This window comes from Heterodontus francisci, chromosome 5, assembly GCF_036365525.1.
Source record: "Heterodontus francisci isolate sHetFra1 chromosome 5, sHetFra1.hap1, whole genome shotgun sequence".
In the NCBI taxonomy this organism is placed as follows: Eukaryota; Metazoa; Chordata; class Chondrichthyes; order Heterodontiformes; family Heterodontidae; genus Heterodontus; species Heterodontus francisci.
In genome coordinates this window covers 33,070,286-33,092,349 of record NC_090375.1, presented here as the reverse complement: position 1 = coordinate 33,092,349, position 22,064 = coordinate 33,070,286, and the positions used below count along the sequence as shown (strand labels likewise).

The following is a 22,064-nucleotide window of genomic DNA, read 5'->3' as shown; positions in this document are numbered from 1 at the left end:
GGGGAATTCTAATAGGCTGGATACCAAACCAGAATACCTGCCTTAAATAAAAACAAGAAATGCTGGAAGCAGAGTTAACATGTCACGTTAGTAACCCTTCTTCAGATTTCCAACATCCACAGTATTTTGCTTTTGTATCAGAATACCTGCCTGTAATGCCATATTTACATATGCTCATAACCACACAATTCAGTGGCTGTGAGTACTTTACAGTAACCCATGGATTTATAAGGCATACAAGTCACCCTTCCTTGTGTAGTGCAGCATTCACCTGCAGCTCAGTAAATATGCAGTTCCAAATAACTGGAGGAGGTAAAGTTAGCAGGAAGTAATAATTGGTCTCACTTGTGGCACAAATGAGAAAAAGGTTAAGTCCTTACTCTGCACAACCCCCACAGGAAATCATACCGGGGGGGTGGAAAGGTGGAAAGGAAAACAGGTGGCTAGGGTCATTTAATATGTACACAACTTGCATTTAAATGCTTGAAGATCAGTCAAATATTAACTCTTTCTCTCCACAGCTGGATTGGAGTATTTCCAGTATTTTCTGTTTGATTTCCAGTAGCTACAGGGCCCAAGATACCTCACAGGAGCCATATCAAGACAACCCACCACCAAGACAAAAGATCAGGACAGGTGAGGCATAGGTTTTAATAAGAGGTAGAGTTATAGGGATTGAAAGAGGGAATTCCAGAGCAACTGCTAATAGTGGAATGATTAAAATAAATCAGACAGCAACTCTGATCTGTTGAGCATTTTCAAAAAAGGTCATCTGCTCAGCTTGCTGCATTGGCTAATAAACCACACCCCCCACTAGTTATGCACTGAAAACTTAATGCTGCTACTTGTTGAAGCCTGTGGAAATTTGGGTCATTTAAATCTCACCACAGCATGATATTGGGCAGGAGGAAAGAAACAAAGAATGAGAAAAGCTCACATTTGACTGGCAACTCAGGAAAAAAAATTCAATTTTTATGAAATTTTTAATCATAGCAATTATATTGCATGGCACATTTAATCAAAGAGACCAAAGCCCATGTCATCGTCAGACTCTTCTGATTCCTCCTGCTTCTTCTCTTCCTTTTTCTCTTCAGCTGCAGGACAGAAAAGGGATTAGTTTTTTGGTGCAAACCTGTACACTCATCTGCCAAACACTGGATGCATTTATTAAAGCATGCAGTACTAAGGTAAATGAAGGTTAAAGAAAAACATCCTGGCAAAATATTCTACAGATATTAGAATGATTGTTACTTCGTGTTCTCCAAATTGCTTCTACTCCAAACTGCTGTTACCCAAATTAGTCCTGCAACTCCTCCTACAATTACATGAACAGTTTAAAACTCACCAGCAACAGGGGCAGCAGTGGAAACAGCTGCAGGAGCAGGGGCACTACCACCAGCACCAACATTGCAGATCAGACTGCTGATGTCAATATTTGCCAGTGCCTAAAAACAAAAACAATTTTACAAGTTAGTCTACTTCAGCAAGACTTCACAATCTGTCACTCATACACAGAACACACTGATGGGAAGAACCATTCAAAAACCCTCTGTTCCACCACATATAGGCTGGTTGTAACCCTACCCACAGCTCCATTCTATGATGACAAATGGCAGCACAGTTTATTTTAGGTTAAATCATAAGCAATCCAAACCTTTTCCTCCAAGAATATGGTATACAGGTTAAGACATCAGCCTTGGTTCAGTGTCAAGGATACAGATTTACTACAGACACATATTTGAGGGTTTTCTGAGATTATGTAAAGTGCTACACAAATGCAAATATTTCTGTCCACAACATTAACTCAAAACCAAAAATATAGTAACTGGTGCATAGCAAAAGCTTCTAAACTTATTTCTGTACAGGGCAAAGAAACCCTGTGCCAAATTACCAAACAGACGCTGTCTGAAAATGTACTATCAGTTATTAATTCTCATGTTACCTTGGCAAACAGACTGGGCCAGAAAGGCTCAATTGTTACTCCAGCTGTCTTGATGAGGGCATTGAGTTTGTCTTCCTGGAAAACAATGAATACATTGCATGATTTTTACATCCTTCACTTCAATCGTAAATTAGAGTGCTATCTCAATCTGGTTATTTGCTGCAAATGTTACCCAATTAAGGAATCAATGAAACCTGCATTTACAGTGTTATTCACAATAAATATGTTCACAAATAGAGAACACCAAGCAAATGGCACAACTTTGGGGAAAGGTACCAAAGGAATGATCAATATAACAGGTTGGATGGATGCAGTGATTAATAGCTCAGCCTCAGGCAGTAGAGCAGGGATCAAGCAATCCAAAATCAAAAGGAACTTGCAGCCCTGATAGGATTATGTATGGCTGGAAATTGCACCAAAAATCAACTCAACAAATGTGATGTGATGACCTGAAGGCTGGTTCACTGGAGCATACACATGTAGTTCAACTTGGGAAGGACATTACAGAAAGGCAGGTGTAAATTCTTCTGAGCATCTTGGTAATTAACCAGATTTGGGCACATAGCTCCATACAAGGCATTAGATCACAGTTGCATACTACCAGACTTTGGCAAGGAGGTTATCACAGCCAAAGGCACACAAACACTAATTTTAACAGCACTGTGCAATTCAATCACATCAGCAATTAGTGAAAAAATGAGCTACAAGCTTCAGCATGCATGTGGAAGCTGGCTACCAAACATTAACATTCCTCTCTGGAGTCAAAGTAAATAAAATCTTGTTAAAAGATCAGACATGTAACTAGAACAGATTGAAGGAACTGAATGGCCTCCTCCTGTTCCCATGTACAAAACTCTGGTGAGACCGCACCTGGAGTATCGCGTGCAGTTCTGGTCACCGCATTATAGGAAGGATGCGGAAGCTTTGGAAAGGGTGCAGAGGAGATTTACTAGGATGTTGCCTGATATGGAGGGAAGGTCTTACGAGGAAAGGCTGAGGGACTTGAGGTTGTTTTCGTTGGAGAGAAGGAGGAGGAGAGGTGACTTAATAGAGACATAAGATAATCAGAGAGTTAGATAGGGTGGATAGTGAGCGTCTTTTTCCTCGGATGGTGATGGCAAACACGAGGGGACATAGCTTTAAGTCGAGGGGTGATAGATATAGGACAGATGTCAGAGGTAGTTTCTTTTCGCAGAGAGTAGTAGGGGCGTGGAACGTCCTGCCTGCAACAGTAGTAGACTCGCCAACTTTAAGGGCATTTAAGTGGTCATTGGATAGACATATGGATGAAAATGGAATAGTGTAGGTCAGATGGTTTCACAGGTCGGCGCAACATCGAGGGCTGAAGGGCCTGTACTGCGCTGTAATGTTCTAATTCTAAAAAAAAAATATTCCTTAAGGCGGGAAGTTGTGCAGCAGCCCCAACTGAAAGTCAATGGTCCCTGATCAGGATTTGTATGCAATAATTCGAAGTCACTGCTCTTACAATCCAGACTACATGCCGCTATTTCCGGACCCTATTTGCAAAACAAAGGAGTTAACAAAGCAAAGTAAAAAAAGTTAACCAAACAATAAACGAACTTTGCTGCAGAAACTCAAGCCTCCGGTCGCAGAGAGAGGGTGAAATGCACAGTTGTGGGGATGAAGATTACCCTCGCCCCGATTCAGCAAGTCCATTACCCGGGTTAACACTCCCATCCCCAGCCTCTGTCCACGTGCGAGGCTCCAGTTCCGGTTGTAACCGCGGAACGAGGCCGGGACCTCAACAACATCGATCACCCGCTCGACATGTTGCGCCATCAGAAGCTTGGACGGCGAGGCCGGTGTTTCCCACCTCCCCGCTGGAAAAGCCCAGCGGCTCCATCAAGATGGTGCCTGGCCGGCCCTAACATGGCGCCGCGACAGCCGCCGCTTCACTCACAGTGACGGTGACCTCATCGTCATGCAGGATGAGGGCGCTGTAGATACAGGCAAGTTCAGACGTGGATGCCATGGCGCTGGGTCTCTGCGAGATACAGGTCCGATGGTGCTAGTCGCCGGGAGTAAATCGGCCTTAGCTTCGATTAGAAGAACCGAGCACCTCTGAACCGGGCAGAGCAGGAAGAGAAAATCTAATCCCGCGAGGGCCTTTATATAGAGGGAGTGCCTCGTCACTTCCGGGTTATATCAGGGCCGCTTCCGGGTCATCTGTGCGACACATCCGGCTGGGGGAGCGGAAGTGGATAAGAAGAAAGGATTTCATTGATGTGGATCCTTTCCGCATTTCCGAGATGTCCTAAAGGGCTTCACAGTCAATGAATTAGTTTTGAAGTGTCGGCTGTTGTTGCGTAGGCAAAAGTGGCAGCCAATTTAGACGTAGAGGTCCCACGAATAACAAAGGGGATAAACATAGGAGTAGGCCATTCTGCTTGTTGAGCCTGCTCTGCAATTCAGTTTGATCATGGCTTATCATCTACGCCATTTTCCTGTGCTATCCCCATATTCATTGATGTCGTTAGTGTCCGGATATCTATCGATTTCTGTCTTGAACATGCTCAATGATTGAGCTTCCACAGCCCTCTCTGGTAGAGATTTCCAAAGATTCACCACCCTCTGAGTAAAGAAATTCCTCCTCATCTCAGTCTTATAGGGCCTATCCTTTATTCTGAGATTTTTAAAATTTGTTTATGGGATGTGGGCGTCGCTGGCTAAGCCAGCATTTGTTGCCCATCCCAAATTGCCCTGGAACTGAGTGGCTTGCTAGGCCGTTTCAGAGGGCATTTTAAGAGTCAACAACATTGCTGTCGATCTGTAGTCACATGTAGGCCAGACCAGGTAAAGACAGAAGATTTCCTTCCCGAGAGGACATTAGTGAACCAGATGGGTTTTTACAAAAATCGACAATGATTTCATGGTCATCACTGCTTGCTAGCTTTTAGTGACTCATGAACAAGGACACCCAGGCCCCTTTGGACATCAACACTTCCCAACTTCTCACCATTTAAGACCTACTCTGTCTTTCTGTTTTTTTCTACCAAAGTGGATAATTTCACACTTATTCACAACATATTCCATTTGCCATGTTCTTGCCCATTCACATAGCCTGTCCAAGTCCCTTGAAGCCTCCTTGCATCCTCCTTACAACTTACATTCCTATCCAGTTTTGTGTCATCAGCAAATGTGAAAATATTACACTAGGTCCCCACATCCAAATCATTTATATAGATTGTGAACAGCTCCGGACTAGCACTGAGCCTTGTGGTACCCCACGAGTCTGCCATCCTGAAAATGACCCATTTATTCCTACTCTCTGCTTTCTGTCTGTTAACCAATTCTCAATCCATAGCAGTATATTACCCCCAATCCCCTGTGCTCTAATTTTGTTTACTGACCTGTGTGGGACCTTATCAAAAGCCTTCTGAAAATCCAAATACACCACATCCACTGAATCCCCCTTATCTATGCTACAAGTAACATCCTCAAAAAATTACAACATATTTGTCAAAGATGATTTCCCTTTCATAAATCCATGTTGACTCTGCCCAGTCATATTATTTTCTAAGTGTCTCGTTATCACACCCTTTATAGTAGATTCTAACATTTTCCCTACCACTGACATCAAACTAACCGGTCTGTTCCCTGTTTTCTCTCTCCCTCCTTTCATAAATAGTCGGGTTACACTTTCTACTTGCTAGTCTGCAAGAACCTTTCCAGAATCTATAGCATTTTGAAAGATAACCACCAATGCATCCACTATCTCTTTAGCCATCTCCTTCAATACTCTGGGATGTAGTTCATCTGGTCCAGGGGATACATGAACCTTCAATCCAGTTAATTTTTAAAGTACTACCTCTTTATTAATTGTCATGCTGGGACCCCACCTGCCAAGAATGAGGCATATTAATTTCACCATACGGACTTAAATTTCAAATTGTTGCTGGGAAGAAGAGAAGATCTGTTACAAGGGCTGTCAGACCCTTGGAAGGAGGACATTTGTATACCAATGGAGACAAGAGAGGTTACTTCCCTTACTCACTGAACCTAAAATGGACTTTGATCACCAGGTATTGTGTGTAAGAAGAGACATTCCAGGGTCTGCTGGGACAAGAGAATCCACAAACACAGAAGTGGTTAAACCAGTTGGTCACGTGACTAACCTGCTGGCCAACTTGGGAGTTTTTGAATTGTGCACAGATAGTTTGAGAAAGAGAGACTGTTTGCTCCTAGACTGTAAAGTACTCTCCTGGCTGGCTCACCACAGCCTCTCCTGTCGGCTTCCATCCCTTTATCACAAGCCTCTGGACCCATTGAAGGTACGTGACCCTCAAAAGAGAAAAGTCTCCTACATGGAACAAGGTTTTAGAGGAATACTGGGCTCTAACGAAAAGCAAGACCTACCTACCTACAATCAATGACTGTACATCAAAGAACAGTATCCAAAACCATTCTTCAGATATGGCCTCAAACTTTTCTACTTTATTTCTTCTCTTTTCTGTCTCTATCTGCATGTGTGTATCGCATATGCATGCTAGCGTGGGTGCGTCGTGTATCCGTTGGTGTTAAGAGAATTAGAGTTTAAGTTCAATAACTTTCAACCTTTCTTCTGTACATGCCGGTATATGAAAGACCAAAGCCTGCATAAGACAGCAGTTTGACTGGCCAAAACTCCACAAAGATGTGGTGGAGTACTGCAGGAGTTGCCACATGTGCCAGGTTGAGGGGAAACTCCAACCTACAGTGGAAGCTGCACCCCTTACTCCTGTACCAGTGGCCGGAGGACCCTCCAGCAGAGGGCTGGTGAACTGTAAGGGATCCCCGCCATGAACAAAAGGGGACAGGCTGGTACAAGGCTCGCTAAGGGTTAGAAAGGGAAGGGTAAAAAGTGACCAACAGGGCAGGTTAAAGGAAGTTTGGGAGGAATCCCAGATGAAAACCCCTACTGTCCGGTCAGTCAACCCCGAAAAATTTGAAAAGATAGACCACACATCCTCCTATGTAAATGCAGACAATAGAAGCGCCCCACCAGAGTTGCTAACAGCATTTACAGGAACCTGCAGAGACAAAGAAAGACCTCTAGGGGGCAGAGAAACTGTGAGGGTGATGCCTCACCTAGTCAAAGTGCCCCAGGGGAGTGCAGTAGAATCTGCACAAATACCTGCAGGCAGGAGTGTCCCAGAGGATAAAGGGGAGATCAGCAAAGAGTCCTCCCCAACAGTCTGAAAAAAAGAGATCCCCTGAAGCCTTTGCATGACTTAGCAAAGCACTGAAAGAGAGTTCAGGATAGACCCGCCCACTACTGACTTGCCTGAGGAAAAAAAAGTTGCAACTTAGGGCTAATTAAATCTAACCCTTCCCCTTTACCGACCTCAACAGGAACAAAGACCCTAGGCACTCACGGAAATGGGCAAACTGAAAAAAAACTTCCCGAAAGAAACACATGTTTATTGGGATGCCAAAAAGTGGGTAGTTAAAGCAGCATTGGCACCAAGAAAAGACAGGCTGTAATAAGTTTTAATATTTATGAATTAATATGAATGAATGAAAGAGAGACGCATGCTTTTTCCTGTATCTTATATTTTCTCCCTCGACCCTTTTTAATGAAATACGCTTTTCTCAAATCGCATTTCATTCCTCTGGATATGGAGGTTTGATGCTGGGCCCCCACCTGCCAAAAATGAAGCATATTAATTTCACCATATGGACATTAAATTTCAAATTGTTGCTGGAAGTAACAGAAAGCCTGTTACAAGGGCTGCCAGACCCTTGGATGGGGGACATTTGCATACCAATGGAGACAAGAGAGGTTACTTCCTTTATCTGTTTAACCTAAAATGGACTTTGATCACCAGGTATTGTGTATATGAAGAGACATTCCAGGGTCTGCTGGGACAAGAGAATCCACAAACACAGAAGTGGTTAAACCAGTTGGTCACGTGACTAACCTGCTGGCCAAGTTGGGAGTTTTTGAATTGTGCACAGACAGTTTGAGAAAGAGAGACTGTTTGCTCCTAGACTGTAAAGACCTCTCTTGGCTGACTTGCCACAGCCTCTCCTGTCAGCTCCCATCTCTTTCTCACATGCCTCTGGACCCACTGAAAACATGTGAACCTCAGGAGAGAAAAGTCACCTACATTGAACAAGGTTTAAGAGGAATACTGGGCCCCAACGAAAAGCCAAGACCTACCTACAATCAAGGACTCGACAGCAAGCTCGAAGAACAGTAACCAAAACCATTCTTCAGATATTGCCTCAAACTTTTCCATTTTATTTCTTCTCTTTTCTGTCTCTATCTGCATGTGTGTATCGCGTATGCATGCTAGCGTGGGTGTGTCATGTATCCGTAGGCATTAACCAAATTAGAATTTAAGTTCAATAACTTTCAACCTTTCTTCTTTAAACCCAAGAAAACTTGTGTGGCCAGTTTCTTTGCCTTATAATTGGAAAGCAATAAATAAGGATTCACTAAGGGGGAGCTAAAGAAACAGTGCATTAAAAAATAAAACCCTGCTACGGTAAGACCAGATGAAGGCTGAGGGGGAACCCTAGACCCCTTTCTCACCTGGTCGTAACAATCATGGTCCTGTCATTTTTTTTCCCGGAATATGCGATTTACCTTTAAGGCTTGCAAGGGATCAGTATTGCTTTAAAAACCAGCAAGCCTCAGGAGTTATAGGAAGGTGCATTTTTGTTGCCTTAGAAACAGCCATTTGGAGCTGGGATTCAAAGGGTGCATTCTCATTATCATAGGAATAGCCACTGGGAGTCTCATGTAATACATTTGTTACAATTCAGTTTTGAACTAGCTTTTAGTTGAAGACAGTTTGTTCTAACAGAACACAGAGACATACAGACATACAGACACAGCTGGTGTTGGCACCTGAGGAAAGAGCTCTCAACCATTTAAACTGAAGGAAGAGCATTTTAGTCTGTTTATTATTATCTCTCAAAATTCTAAAAAAAAGTCAAGCCAAAACAGAGAACTCTGGTAATTTAAACTGAAGGAAGGGAAGTTAGACTGTGACAATCTTTTATCCCTCAAAATCTCTAAAGTCAGATTGATTCTGTTGAAAGTGTTTGCAAGTCGTTAATCATTTAAATTCACTGGAGAAGGAAAGCAACATTCTGTGAGGACTTCAAGCAACATTGGACTGTAAATTTGCAAGGACTCTATTTTTTCTATTTTAAATGTTGTTTATATCTTCATAGTGTTTAAGAATTTAGTTCTTCTAATTAAAGAGTTAATTTGTTGAGTTAAAAACCCCTGGTTTGGTTAGCCTCATTCAGGGGGTTAATAGATGGTATAGTTTGGCTGGGTCTTTCTTTAATTTGGAAAGTTTTAAGTGATATGTTAACCGGTCTGTGGAGCGATGGGATTGAATTAACAGTGCGTTGGTCCCACCACAATCAGAATCGTATATTTTGATTGGGGGCTTTGACAGGTGCGGTCGGTCGTAACTATCTGCATGTGTGTGTCGCGTATGCATGCTAGTGTGGACATGTCCTGTATCAATAGGCGTTAGCAGAATTAGAGTTTAAGTTCAATAAATTTCAACCTTTCTTCTTTAAACCCAAGAAAACCTGTGTGGCTGGTTTCTTTTTCTTATAATTGGAAAGCAGTGAACAAGGGTTCACTAAGGGGGAGCTAAAGAAACGGTGCATTAAAAAATAATACCCTGTTACGGTAAGACCAGATGAAGGCTGAGGGGGAGCCCTAGACCCCTTTCTTACCTGGTCATAATATTAATACTAATTTCTTACAGTTTCACATTTTCACAAGTCCCTCGGTTCCCGAGTATTTCTGGGAGATTTTCTGTAGTTTCCTCCATGAAGACAGATACAAAATTGTTTAGTTGTTTAGTTTCTTCGCCATTTCCCCATTCTCCATTATAAATTCTCCTGTCTCTGCCTGTCCTTGCTAATCGTTTCCTTTTCACATACCTAAAGAAGCTTTTACAGTGCGCTTCTATGTTTCTCGCTAGCTTGCATTCATATTCTCTTTCCCCTTTCTTTATCAGTTTCTTGGTCATCCTTCGCTGGATTCTAAATTGCTCCCAATCCTTGGACTTTTACTGGAAACCTTATAAGCCACTTCCTTTGATCTAATGCAATCTTTAACTTCTTTTAGTCACAGTTGATTCATCTTTCCTGTTGTGTTTTTGTGTCTTAGAGGAATGTATATTTGTTGTAGACCATGTAATAATTCTTTGTAATATAAGCAAAATACTGCAGATGCTGAAAATCTGAAATAGAAACAGAAAGTGCTGGAAATACTCAGCAGGTCTGGCAGCATGTGTGGAGAGAGAAGCAGAGTTCTGATAGGTCACAGACCTGAAATGTTAACTTTGCTTCTCTCTCCACAGATGCTGCCAGACCTGCTGAGTATTTCCAGCACTTACTGTTTTTATTTTAATACTTATCTACTGTCAAATCTTTAAATGTATTTTTTCAATCCATCATAGCCAACCCGCCCCTCATACCTTCATCGTTTCCTTTGTTCAGATTTAAGGCCTTAGTTTCAGAATTTCTTTCAATTCACTTTCAATTCTATCATATTATGGTCACTATTTTCCAAAGGCTCCTTTACAGCAAGGTTATTAATTAGCCCTTTCTCATTACATAATACTAAATCTAAAATAGCCCGATCCTCAGTTGATTCTTCAACGTACTGCTCCAGAATCCTATCTCACGTACACTCCAGGAATTCATCCTCCACAGCATTAGTGCTGATTAGGTTTACCCAGTCTATATGTAAATTGAAGTTGCCCATTATTACTGTATTGCCCATGTTACATGCACCTCTAATTTCCTCATTTAAATTGTGCCCAACATTACCACTACTGTTTGGTATCCAATACTAACCAATTAATCTTTTTTGGTGTGGCCAAGGCAGCAGGAGAGCTGCTATTTTGTCTTCAGAGTATTGCTATGGGATCTTGTACATTGACTTAAAGAGGCAGACAATTTTAAACATCTTGTCCAAAATATATCAACTCCGACAATGCAGCACCCCCTCAGTAATGCACTGAAGTGCCAGTCTGGATTTCGTGCTCAAGTTCTGGAATAGAACAAAGAACAAACAACAAAGAACAGTACAGCACAGGAACAGGCAATTCGGCCCTCCAAACCTGCGCTGATCTTGATACCTGTCTAAACTAAAACCTTCTGCACTTCCAGGGACTGTATCCCTCTATTCCCATCCTATTCATGTATTTGTCAAGATGCCTCTTAAACGTCGCTATCGTACCTGCTTCCACCACCTCCCCCGGCAGCAAGTTCCACCCTCTGTGTAAAGAACTTGCCTCGCACATCCCCTCTAAACTTTGCCCCTCTCACCTGAAACCTATGTCCCCTAGTAACTGACTCTTCCACCCTGGGAAAAAGCTTCTGACTATCCACTCTGTCCATGCCGCTCATAACTTTGTAAACCTCTATCATGTCACCCCTCCACCTCCGTCGTTCCAGTGAAAACAATCCGAGTTTATCCAACCTCTCCTCATAGCTAATGCCCTCCAGACCAGGCAACATCCTGGTAAGCCTCTTCTGCACCCTCTCCAAAGCCACCACGTCCTTCTGGTAGTGTGGCGACCAGAATTGCACACAATATTCTAAGTGTGGCCTAACTAAGGTTTATTTTTATTTATTTAGAGATACAGCACTGAAACAGGCCCTTCGGCCCACCGAGTCTGTGCCAACCATCAACCACCCATTTACACTAATCCCATATTCCTACCACATCCCCACCTGTCCCTATATTCTGCTACCACCTACCTATACTAGGGGTAATTTATAATGACCAACTTACCTATCAACCTGCAAGTCTTTTGGTGGTGGGAGGAAACTGGAGTACCCGGCGAAAACCCACATAGACACAGGGAGAACTTGCAAACTCCACACAGGCAGTACCCAGAATTGAACCCGGGTCGCTGGAGTTGTGAGCCTGTTGTGCTAACCACTGCGCCACTGTGCCGCCCAGGTTCTGTACAGCTGCAGCATTACTTGCCAATTTTTATACTCTGTGCCCCGACCAATGAAGGCAAGCATGCCGTATGCCTTCTTGACTACCTTATCCGCCTGCGTTGCCACTTTCAGTGATCTGTGGACCTGTACGCCCAGATCTCTCTGCCTGTCAAAACTCCTAAGGGTTCTGCCATTTACTGTATACCTCCCACCTGTATTAGATCTTCCAAAATGCATTACCTCATATTTGTCCGCATTAAACTCCATCTGTCATTTCTCCGCCCAAGTCTCCAACCGATCTATATCCTGCTGTATCCTCTGACAATCCTCATCACTATCCGCAACTCCACCAACCTTTGTGTCGTCCGCAAACTTACTAATCAGACCAGTTACATTTTCCTCCAAATCATTTATATATACTACAAACAGCAAAGGTCCCAGCACTGATCCCTGCAGAACACCACTAGTCACAACCCTCCATTCAGAAAAGTACCCTTCCACTGCTACCCTCTGTCTTCTATGACCAAGCCAGTTCTGTATCCATCTTGCCAGCTCTGATCCCGTGTGACTTCACCTTTTGTACCAGTCTGCAGTGAGGGACCTTGTCAAAGGTTTTACTGAAGTCCATATAGATAACATCCACTGCCCTTCCTTCATCAATCATCTTCGTCACTTCCTCAAAAAACTTAATCAAGTTGGTGAGACACGACCTCCCCTTCACAAAACCATGCTGCCTCTCGCTAATAAGTTCATTTGTTTCCAAATGGGAGTAAATCCTGTCCCAAAGAATCCTCTCTAATAATTTCCCTACCACTGACATAAGGCTCACCGGCCTATAATTTCCTGGATTATCCTTGCTACCCTTCTTAAACAAAGGAACAACATTGGCTATTCTCCAGTCCTCTGGGACCTCACCTGTAGACAATGAGGTTACAAAGATTCCTGTCAAGACCCCAGCAATTTCTTCCCTTGCCTCCCTCAGTATTCTAGGGTAGATCCCATCAGGCCCTGGGGACCTATCTACCTTATCTACCTTAACGACATGACCCAGACTATCTACACTCCCTTCCCTAGACTCATCATCCACCAAGTCCTTCTCTTTGGTGAATACTGATGCAAAGTACTCATTTACTACCTCGCCCATTGCCTCTGGCTCCACACATAGATTCCCTCCTCTGTCCTTGAGTGGGTCAACTCTTTCCCTGGTTACCCTCTTGCTCTTTATATATGTATAAAAAGCCTTGGGATTCTCCTTAATCCTGTTTGCCAATGACTTTTCATGACCCCTTTTAGCCCTCCTGACTCCTTGCTTAAGTTCCTTCCCACTTTCTTTATATTCCTCAAGGGCTCCGTCTGTTCCTAGTCTTCTAGCCCTTACGAATGCTTCCTTTTTCTTTTTGACGAGTCTCACAATATCCCTCGTTATTCAAGGTTCCCGAAACTTGCCAAACTTATCCTTCTTCCTCACAGGAACATGCCGGTCCTGGATTCTAATCAACTGACGTTTGAAAGACTCCCACATGTCAGATGTTGATTTACCCTCAAACAGCCGCCCCCAATCTAAATTCTTCAGTTCCTGCCTAATATTGTTATAATTAGCCTTCCCCCAATTTAGCATCTTCACCTGAGGACTACTCTTATCCTTATCCACAAGTACCTTAAAACTTACGGAATTATGGTCACTGTTCCTGAAATGCTCCCCTACTGAGACTTCGAGCACTTGGCCGGGCTCATTCTGGAGAAGATACTGAGGGGTAGGATCTATTCCCATTTGGAAGAAAATGGGCTTATCAGTGATAGGCAACATGGTTTTGTGCAGGGAAGGTCATGTCTTACCAACTTAATAGAATTCTTTGAGGAAGTGACAAAGTTGATTGATGAGGGAAGGGCTGTAGATGTCATATACATGGACTTCAGTAAGGCGTTTTATAAGGTTCCCCATGGTAGGCTGATGGAGAAAGTGAAGTCGCATGGGGTCCAGGGTGTACTAGCTAGATGGATAAAGAACTGGCTGGGCAACAGGAGACAGAGAGTAGCAGTGGAAGGGAGTTTCTCAAAATGAAGACGTGTGACCAGTGGTGTTCCACAGGGATCCGTGCTGGGACCACTGTTGTTTGTGATATACATAAATGATTTGGAGGAAAGTATAGGTGGTCTGATTAGCAAGTTTGCAGACGACACTAAGATTGGTGGAGTAGCAGATAGTGAAGGGGACTGTCAGAGAATACAGCAGAATATAGATAGACTGGAGAGTTGGGCAGAGAAATGGCAGATGGAGTTCAATCAGGGCAAATGCGAGGTGATGCATTTTGGAAGATCCAATTCAAGAGTGAACTATACAGTAAATGGAAAAGTCCTGGGGAAAATTGATGTACAGAGACATTTGGGTGTTCAGGTCCATTGTTCCCTGAAGGTGGCAACGCAGGTCAATAGAGTGGTCAAGAAGGCATACGGCATGCTTTCCTTCATCGGACGGGGTATTGAGTACAAGGGTTGGCAGGTCATGTTACAGTTGTATAAGACTTTGGTTCGGCCACATTTGGAATACTGCATGCAGTTCTGGTCGCCACATTACCAAAAGGATGTAGATGCTTTGGAGAGGGTGCAGAGGAGGTTCACCAGGATGTTGCCTGGTATGGAGGGCACTAGCTATGAAGAGAGGTTGAGTAGATTAGGATTATTTTCATTAGAAAGACGGAGGTTGAGGGGGGACCTGATTGAGGTGTACAAAATCATGAGAGGTATAGACAGAGTGGATAGCAAGAAGCTTTTTCCCAGAGTGGGGGATTCAATTACTAGGGGTCACGAGTTCAAAGTGAGAGGGGAAAAGTTTAGGGGGGATATGTGTGGAAAGTTCTTTATGCAGAGGGTGGTGGGTGCCTGGAACGCGTTGCCAGCGGAGGTGGTAGACGCGGGCACGATAGCGTCTTTTAAGATGTATCTAGACCGATACATGAATGGGCAGGAAGCAAAGAGATACAGACCCTTAGAAAATAGGCGGCATGGTTAGATAGAGGATCTGGATCGGCGCAGGCTTGGAGGGCCGAAGGGCCTGTTCCTGTGCTGTAATTTTCTTTGTTCTTTGTTTGTTCTATTCCCCAATACCAGGTCCAGTATGGCCCCTTCCCTAGTTGGACTATCTACATATTGTTTCAAGAAGCTCTCCTGGATGCTCCTCACAAATTCTGCCCCATCCAAGCCCCTAGCACTAAGTGAGTCCCAGTCAATATAGGGGAAGTTAAAATCACCCACCACCTTTACATCTTTCCAAAATCTGTCTACATATCTGCACCTCTACCACCCGCTGGCTGTTGGGAGGCCTGTAGTAAACCCCCAACATCGTGACTGCACCCTTCCTATTCCTGAGCTCCACCCATATTGCCTCGCTGCATGACCTCTCTGAGGTGTCCTCCCGCAGTACAGCTGTGATATTCTCCTTCACCAGGAATGCAACTCCCCCACCCCTTTTACATCCCCCTCTATCCCGCCTGAAGCTTCTAAATCCCGGAACATTTAGCTGCCAATCCTGTCCTTCCTTCAACCAAGTCTCTGTAATAGTAACAACATCATAGTTCCAAGTACTAATCCAAGCTCTAAGTTCATCTGCCTGTTATACTTCTCGCATTGAAACAAATGCACTTCAGACCACCAGTCCCGCTGTGCTCAGCAACATCTCCCTGCCTGCTCTTCCTCTTAGTCTTACTGGCCTTATTTACTCATTTCCCCTCAGTTATGTCACCTGCTGACCTACTGCTCTGGTTCCCACCCCCCTGCCACACTAGTTTAAACCCTCCCGAGTGACGCTAGCAAATCTCGCAGCCAGGATATTTGTGCCCCTCCAGTTTAGATGCAACCCGCCCTTCTTGTACAGGTCCCATCTGTCCCTGAAGAGATCCCAATTATCCAGATATCTGAAACCCTCCCTCCTACACCAGCTGTTCAGCCACGTGTTTAGCTGCACTATCTTCCTATTTCTAGCCTTACTGGCACGTGGCACAGGGAGTAATCCCGAGATTACAACCCTAGAGGTCCTGTCTTTTAACTTTCTACCTAACTCCCTAAACTCCCCCTGCAGGACCTCATCACTCTTCCTGCCTATGTCGTTGGTACCGATGTGTACCACAACTTCTGGCTGTTCACCCTCCCCCTTCAGAATGCCCCCTGTCCGTTCAGCGACATCCTTGACCCTGCACCAGGGAGGCAACATACCTTCCTGGAGTCTCTTTCACGTCCACAGAAGCACCTATCTGTGCCCCTGACTATAGAGTCCCCTATAACTATTGCTCTTCTGCGCTTTGTCCCTCCCTGCTGAACAACAGTGCCAGCCATGGTGCCACTGCTCTGGCTGCTGCTGTTGTTTTCCCCTGATAGGCCATCCCCCCTAACAGTATCCAAAACGGTATACTTGTTAGAGAGGGAGATAGCCACAGGGGATCCTGCACTGACTGCCTGCCCCTTCTAGCGGTCACCCATCTATCTGCCTGCACCTTGGGTGTAACCACTTCTCTAAATCTCCTGTCTATGACACTTTCTGCCACCTGCATGCTCCTAAGTGCATCCAGTTGCTGCTCGAACCAATCCATGAGTTCTGTAAGGAGCTGCAACTGGGTACACTTCCTGCAGATGTAGTCGTCCGGAACACTGGAAGCGTCACGGACCTCCCACATCTCACAGGTGGAGCACTTTACCCCTCTAACTGATATTTCTAGCACTAATTAATAAATTAATTTAAAATAAATAAATACTTATTAAATCCTTACTAAATTAAGTTCTTCATCTTTGGCCTCCGTGTCTCGGGAGACAATGGGTAAGTGCCTGGAGGTGGTCAGTGGTTTGTGGAGCAGCGCCTGGAGTGGTTATAAAGGCCAATACTAGAGTGACAGACTCTTCCACAGGTGCTGCAGATAAAATTGGTTGTCAGGGCTGTTTCGCAGTTGGCTCTCCCCTTGCACTTCTGTCTTTTTTCCTGCCAACTGCTAAGTGTCTTCGACTCGCCACACTTTAGCCCCACCTTTATGGCTGCCCGTCAGCTCTGGCCATCGCTGGCAACTGACTCCCACGACTTGTGATCAATGTCACAGGACTTCATGTCGCGTTTGCCGACGTCTTTAAAGCGGAGACATGGACAGCCGGTGGGTCTGATACCAGTGGCGAGCTCGCTGTACAATGTGTCCTTGGGGATCCTGCCATCTTCCATGTGGCTCACATGGCCAAGCCATCTCAAGCGCCGCTGACTCAGTAGAGTGTATAAGCTGGGGATGTTGGCCGCCTCGAGGACTTCTGTGTTGGAGATACGGTCCTGCCACCTGATGCCAAGGATTCTCCGGAGGCAGCGAAGATAGAATGAATTGAGACGTCGCTCTTGGCTGACATACGTTGTCCAGGTCTCGCTGCCACAGAGCAAGGTATGAGGACACAGGCTTGATACACTCGGACTTTTGTGTTCCGTGTCAGTGCGCCATTTTCCCACACTCTCTTGGCCAGTCTGGACATAGCAGTGGAAGCCTTTCCCATGCGCTTGTTGATTTCTGCATCGAGAGACAGGTTACTGGAGATAGTTGAGCCGAGGTAGGTGAACTCTTGAACCACTTCCAGAGCGTGGTTGCCGATATTGATGGATGGAGCATTTCTGACGTCCTGTCCCATGATGTTCGTTTTCTTGAGGCTGATGCTTAGGCCAAATTCGTTGCAGGCAGCCGCAAACCTGTCGATGAGATTCTGCAGACACTCTTCAGTGTGAGATGTTAATGCAGCATCGTCAGCAAAGAGGAGTTCCCTGATGAGGACTTTCCGTACTTTGGTCTTCGCTCTTAGACGGGCAAGGTTGAACAACCTGTCCCCTGATCTTGCGTGGAGGAAAATTCCTTCTTCTGAAGACTTGAACGCGTGTGAGAGTAGCAGGGAGAAGAAAATCCCAAACAGTGTAGTTGCGAGAACACAGCCCTGTTTCACGCCACTCAGGATCGGAAAGTTACAATTAACGATATGGTCCCTAGTGCTCGATTTCTACTATAAATATTAAATGCTAACTAAACACAGTAATCTCCTCCCTCCGGTTTAGTTACTCTCCTTATTAATTAATTAGTTCATTAAGGTTTTAATCAATTTTAATCAACGTTTTATTTTCAAATTCAGTACTGATTCCCTACCAGCCAATCAGGTCACAGCTTTCCTCTGACGTCATTTTTTCAGTTTTTTAAAAGTTTTTTTTAGTTATTTTTACCAGAGGTAAGTTTTTTATACTTATCGGTCCGGAACTCCGCCCTCCGAGTCTTCTCCCTGGATGAAGTTTGGATTCACAATATGTTGGCCCTCCAATATTATACCCTCCTCCCTATGTGGAAATGCCTCTACTCTATCCAGTACCATCCATTTAAGGCATGACGGAGAAGGGAGTTGAACAATTTGATTAGGAATAGTCAGCATGGCTTTGTCAGAGGGAGGTCATGCCTAACAAATTTGATTGAATTTTTTGAGCATGTGACCAGGTGTGTAGATGAAGGTAGTGCAGTTGATGTAGTTTACATGGATTTCAGCAAAGCCTTTGACAAGGTCTCACATGGGAGACTTATCAAGAAAGCAAATGCACATGGGATACAAGGTAACTTGATAAGGTGGATTCAAAATTGGCTTAGCTGTAGGAGACAGAGAGTGATGACAGATGGCTGTTGTAGTGACTGGAAGCCAGTGTCCAGTGGCGTACCACAGGGATCTGTGCTGGGTCTCCTATTGTTTGTCATTTATCTAAACGACATAGATGACTATGTGGGGGGCAAAATCAGTAAGTTCGTGGATGACACAAAGATTGGCCGAGTGGTTGACAGTGAGGTTGAGTGTCTTGGGTTACAGGAAGATATAGACGGGATGGTCAAATGGGCAGAAACGCGGCAGATGGAATTTAACCCTGAAGAGTGTGAGGTGATACACTTTGGAAGGAGTAATGTGACATGGAAGTATTCAATGAATGGTCAGACACTGGGAAGTTCCGAGGAACAAAGAGACGTTGGCATGTTTGTCCATAGATCTCTGAAGGCAGAAGGGCAGGTTAATAGGGTGGTGAAAAAGGCATATGGGACACTTGCCTTTATTAATTGAGGCATAGATTACCAAAGCAGGGAGGTCATGTTGGATTTGTATAGAACTTTGGTAAGGCCACAGCTGGAGTACTGTGTGCAATTCTGGTCGCCACATTATAGGAAGGATGTGATTGCACTGGAGGGGGTGCAGAGGCGATTCACCAGGATGTTGCCTGGGATGAACATTTAAGCTATGAAGAGAGGTTGGATAGGCTTGGGTTGTTTACGATGGAGCAGAGAAGACTGCGGGGTGCCCTGATGGAGGTGTACAAGATTATGAGGGGCATGGACAGGGTGGATAGAGAGCAGCTGTTCCCCTTAGTTGAAGGGTCCGTTACGAGGGCACACAAGTTTAAGGTGAGGGGCAGGAGGTGTAAGGGGGATTTGAGGAAGAACCTTTTTACCCAGAGGGTGGTGACGGCCTGGAATGCACTGCCTGGGAGGGTGGTAGAGGAAGGTTGCCTCACATCCTTTAAAAAGTACCTGGATGAGCACTTGGCATGTCATAACATTCAAGGCTATGGGCCAAGTGCTGGCAAATGGGATTAGGTAGACAGGTCAGGTGTCTTTAATGCATCAGTGCAGATATGATGGGCCGAAGGGCCTCTTCTGCACTGTATTATTCTGTGATTCTGTGAATTGTGAAATCATGGGTCTGAACCCACATCTTATAAATCTTCCCACAGAATATTTGCACTGTAGTACACTTGCGCCTTTTTTTTTTCATTTTGTGTCAAGGGCACAGTATAAGGAGGTGTTTTGTTCTATTTATTTTGCTGAGATACAGTGGGGACAATTTTCCATGGCTCCTTCAGGCTGCATACTCTGGTGGTCAAGATGGGATCTTGAACTGAAACAACAGTTCAGCCCACATTTACTGCAAGATGCCATTTTAGTAACGAAGTTGAAGCTTGTGCTAGGATCAGCTGCACAGAGGAGCAACAGGGAGCTGTTTTGTTACTTAAATTGCCTGCTAGAGACTGCACAGCATTTTGGTAGATAATGCTTCACCTAACACCCCTCTCCTATCAGCTGATTGGAGTAAACAAATTGTTGATGAAAGTTTCAAGCACTACTTGAAGATATATCACACTTGTTGCTGGAGGTTTGAAGAAGACTTTTGAAACACATCAGGAGACTTTCTGGGACACTTTGGCAAGACTTCACCAACACTCTGTCCACATTTATTCGGGAAATGATCTGAGGACTTCAGCTAAAACAGAGTAAGTGCGATGCTACTTAACCGTATAGGAGTCACCAGGAGAAAGGGAGTGCTTGGTCATCAGCATCTTGCTAGGAATCCTCCTTCGTCTGGGGGAGTAAAGAAAGGAGGAGATGGGGCCAGGCAGAGCAGCACCAGCTCCTGCAGGAGAGAGAGAGAGACAGGAGGGGCAGGTGGTTTTCTTCCTCCCTCCCCCTCCACCACCCATGTACAGAACATCTCTCCTCTTCTGGACCCCCTCCACCAGGACCTCCATTGTCACATCTGAGAACCTGCCCCTCAGTCCCTGATCCATCCTGAAAGCTGCCAGTGTGTCAGCCGGTGCACTCCACACTTTCAATGGAAGTGGATGCATGGAGCCCACACATACTTATATTACAGTTCAAACCATTTTCCACAGAATAAATATGATTTAAAAAAGTTACGTTTAATGCTGTGTTTCCAAAAGCACATTTTCATGAGTTTAAAAAAAGGGCAGCTAAATGAAGCGTGGTTAATATGTTAAACAAAAATTGTTTTCCCCAGAGATTCAAAGATCAGAAAATATTTTTTATAAATATGTTTACAATTTTATAATTTATAACTCAAGGAGGAAATTCCCCCATTTTGTCATCCTTTTTTTTAAAAGACTGCTACCAGATCTCCCTTGATATTACTTATAGTAAATTGGAGGGTGCCCAGGTTTATGGAGACAGGAGCATTATGCCATACAGTGTATAATGCATTATTCTTCTGTTAAGGTGGATCTGTGTGTAAAATAATGTGTCCCTTTAAGGCCAATGGCTCACTGAACAGGCTGTAGCTGTAGGTACATCCTGAGGTTAATTACTGGGCACATTTCTTTGCAGATTGCTGATGCCTGTAAATTCCTGGCTTCTCTACAAGGTCAGGATAAATCAGCAGGAAATGACTGGCTCGCCTTCTACTATTTTTTAAAACTGTGACATGGAAATATGCACATGTGATGCCTGAAGTGACAGTTAAAATATTTTAATGCTCCATAGATTAGCAAGTGGAAATTCAAAGAGCCTTTTTCATATTACTGATGTCAAGCTAATGGACCTGTAGTTACCTGGGTCTATCTTGTCACCTATTTTAATGATGAAAACTACATTAGTCTCCTTCCAATATATGGGAACCATCCCAGAGAGCAGTGAACTATTAAAAACATTTTTTAAATTCTTTCTTGGGATGTGGGCGTTGCTGGCAAGGCCTGCCCATCCTGAATTGCCCTCAACTTGAGTGGCTTGCTAGGCCATTTCAGAGGGCAGTTAAGTCAACCACATTGTTTTGGTCTGGAGTCACATGTAGGCCAGACTAGGTAAGGACAGCAGATTTCCTTCCCTATAGGGGTTTTTACAATCATTGATGATAGTTTCATGGCACCATTACTGAGACTAGCTTTTTAATTCCAGATCTTAGTTCATTGAATTTAAATTCCACCAGCTGCCGAGGTGGGATTCAAACCCACGTCCCCAGAGCATTTATCTAGACTTATAGATTACTAGTCTGACGACATTACCACTATGCCACTGTCTCCCCAAAAATGTGATGGGCTAAGGGCTTGAACAGTACATGTCCCATCTCCCTGAGGATCTGAGGTGGATGCCATCCAGCCCAGTCGCTCTATCTATTTTCAAGTTCTTAATTCTATACAAAACAATATGTTTATCTTATTTAATATTACTAGTTTTATTATTAAAATCATTCAATTCTAATAGTCACGCATCATCTTCAAGAGTGAAGACCAATGAAAAGTACTCATTTAATACTTCCACCATATCCAATACCCTTTGTAACCAGCTCTTGAACAACCCAGTCAGGAGTTGATCAGATGCACTCACAATAGGGCAACTTGTATATGGTTTGTGTAGGGAATGGCCTTGAT

General features: G+C 44.1%; 1 protein-coding gene across 2 annotated transcripts; it reads right to left on the bottom strand.

The window, feature by feature from the left end:
* Nucleotides 1–964: 964 nt before the first annotated feature.
* rplp1 (ribosomal protein lateral stalk subunit P1) lies at nt 965–4,064 on the bottom strand. Of its 2 annotated transcripts, none has more exons than XM_068031298.1 (4): nt 3,864–4,064; nt 1,943–2,017; nt 1,346–1,445; nt 965–1,094 (listed from the first exon to the last, which is right to left on the bottom strand). In XM_068031298.1, exons 1-4 carry the CDS (start codon nt 3,933–3,935, stop codon nt 1,015–1,017), a joined length of 327 nt encoding a protein of 108 aa, XP_067887399.1. In that variant the 5' UTR covers nt 3,936–4,064; the 3' UTR covers nt 965–1,014. The 2 variants fall into 2 exon arrangements, with proteins under 2 accessions (XP_067887399.1, XP_067887398.1); XM_068031297.1 differs by lacking the exon at nt 3,864–4,064 and adding an exon at nt 3,623–3,788.
* Nucleotides 4,065–22,064: the final 18,000 nt, after the last annotated feature.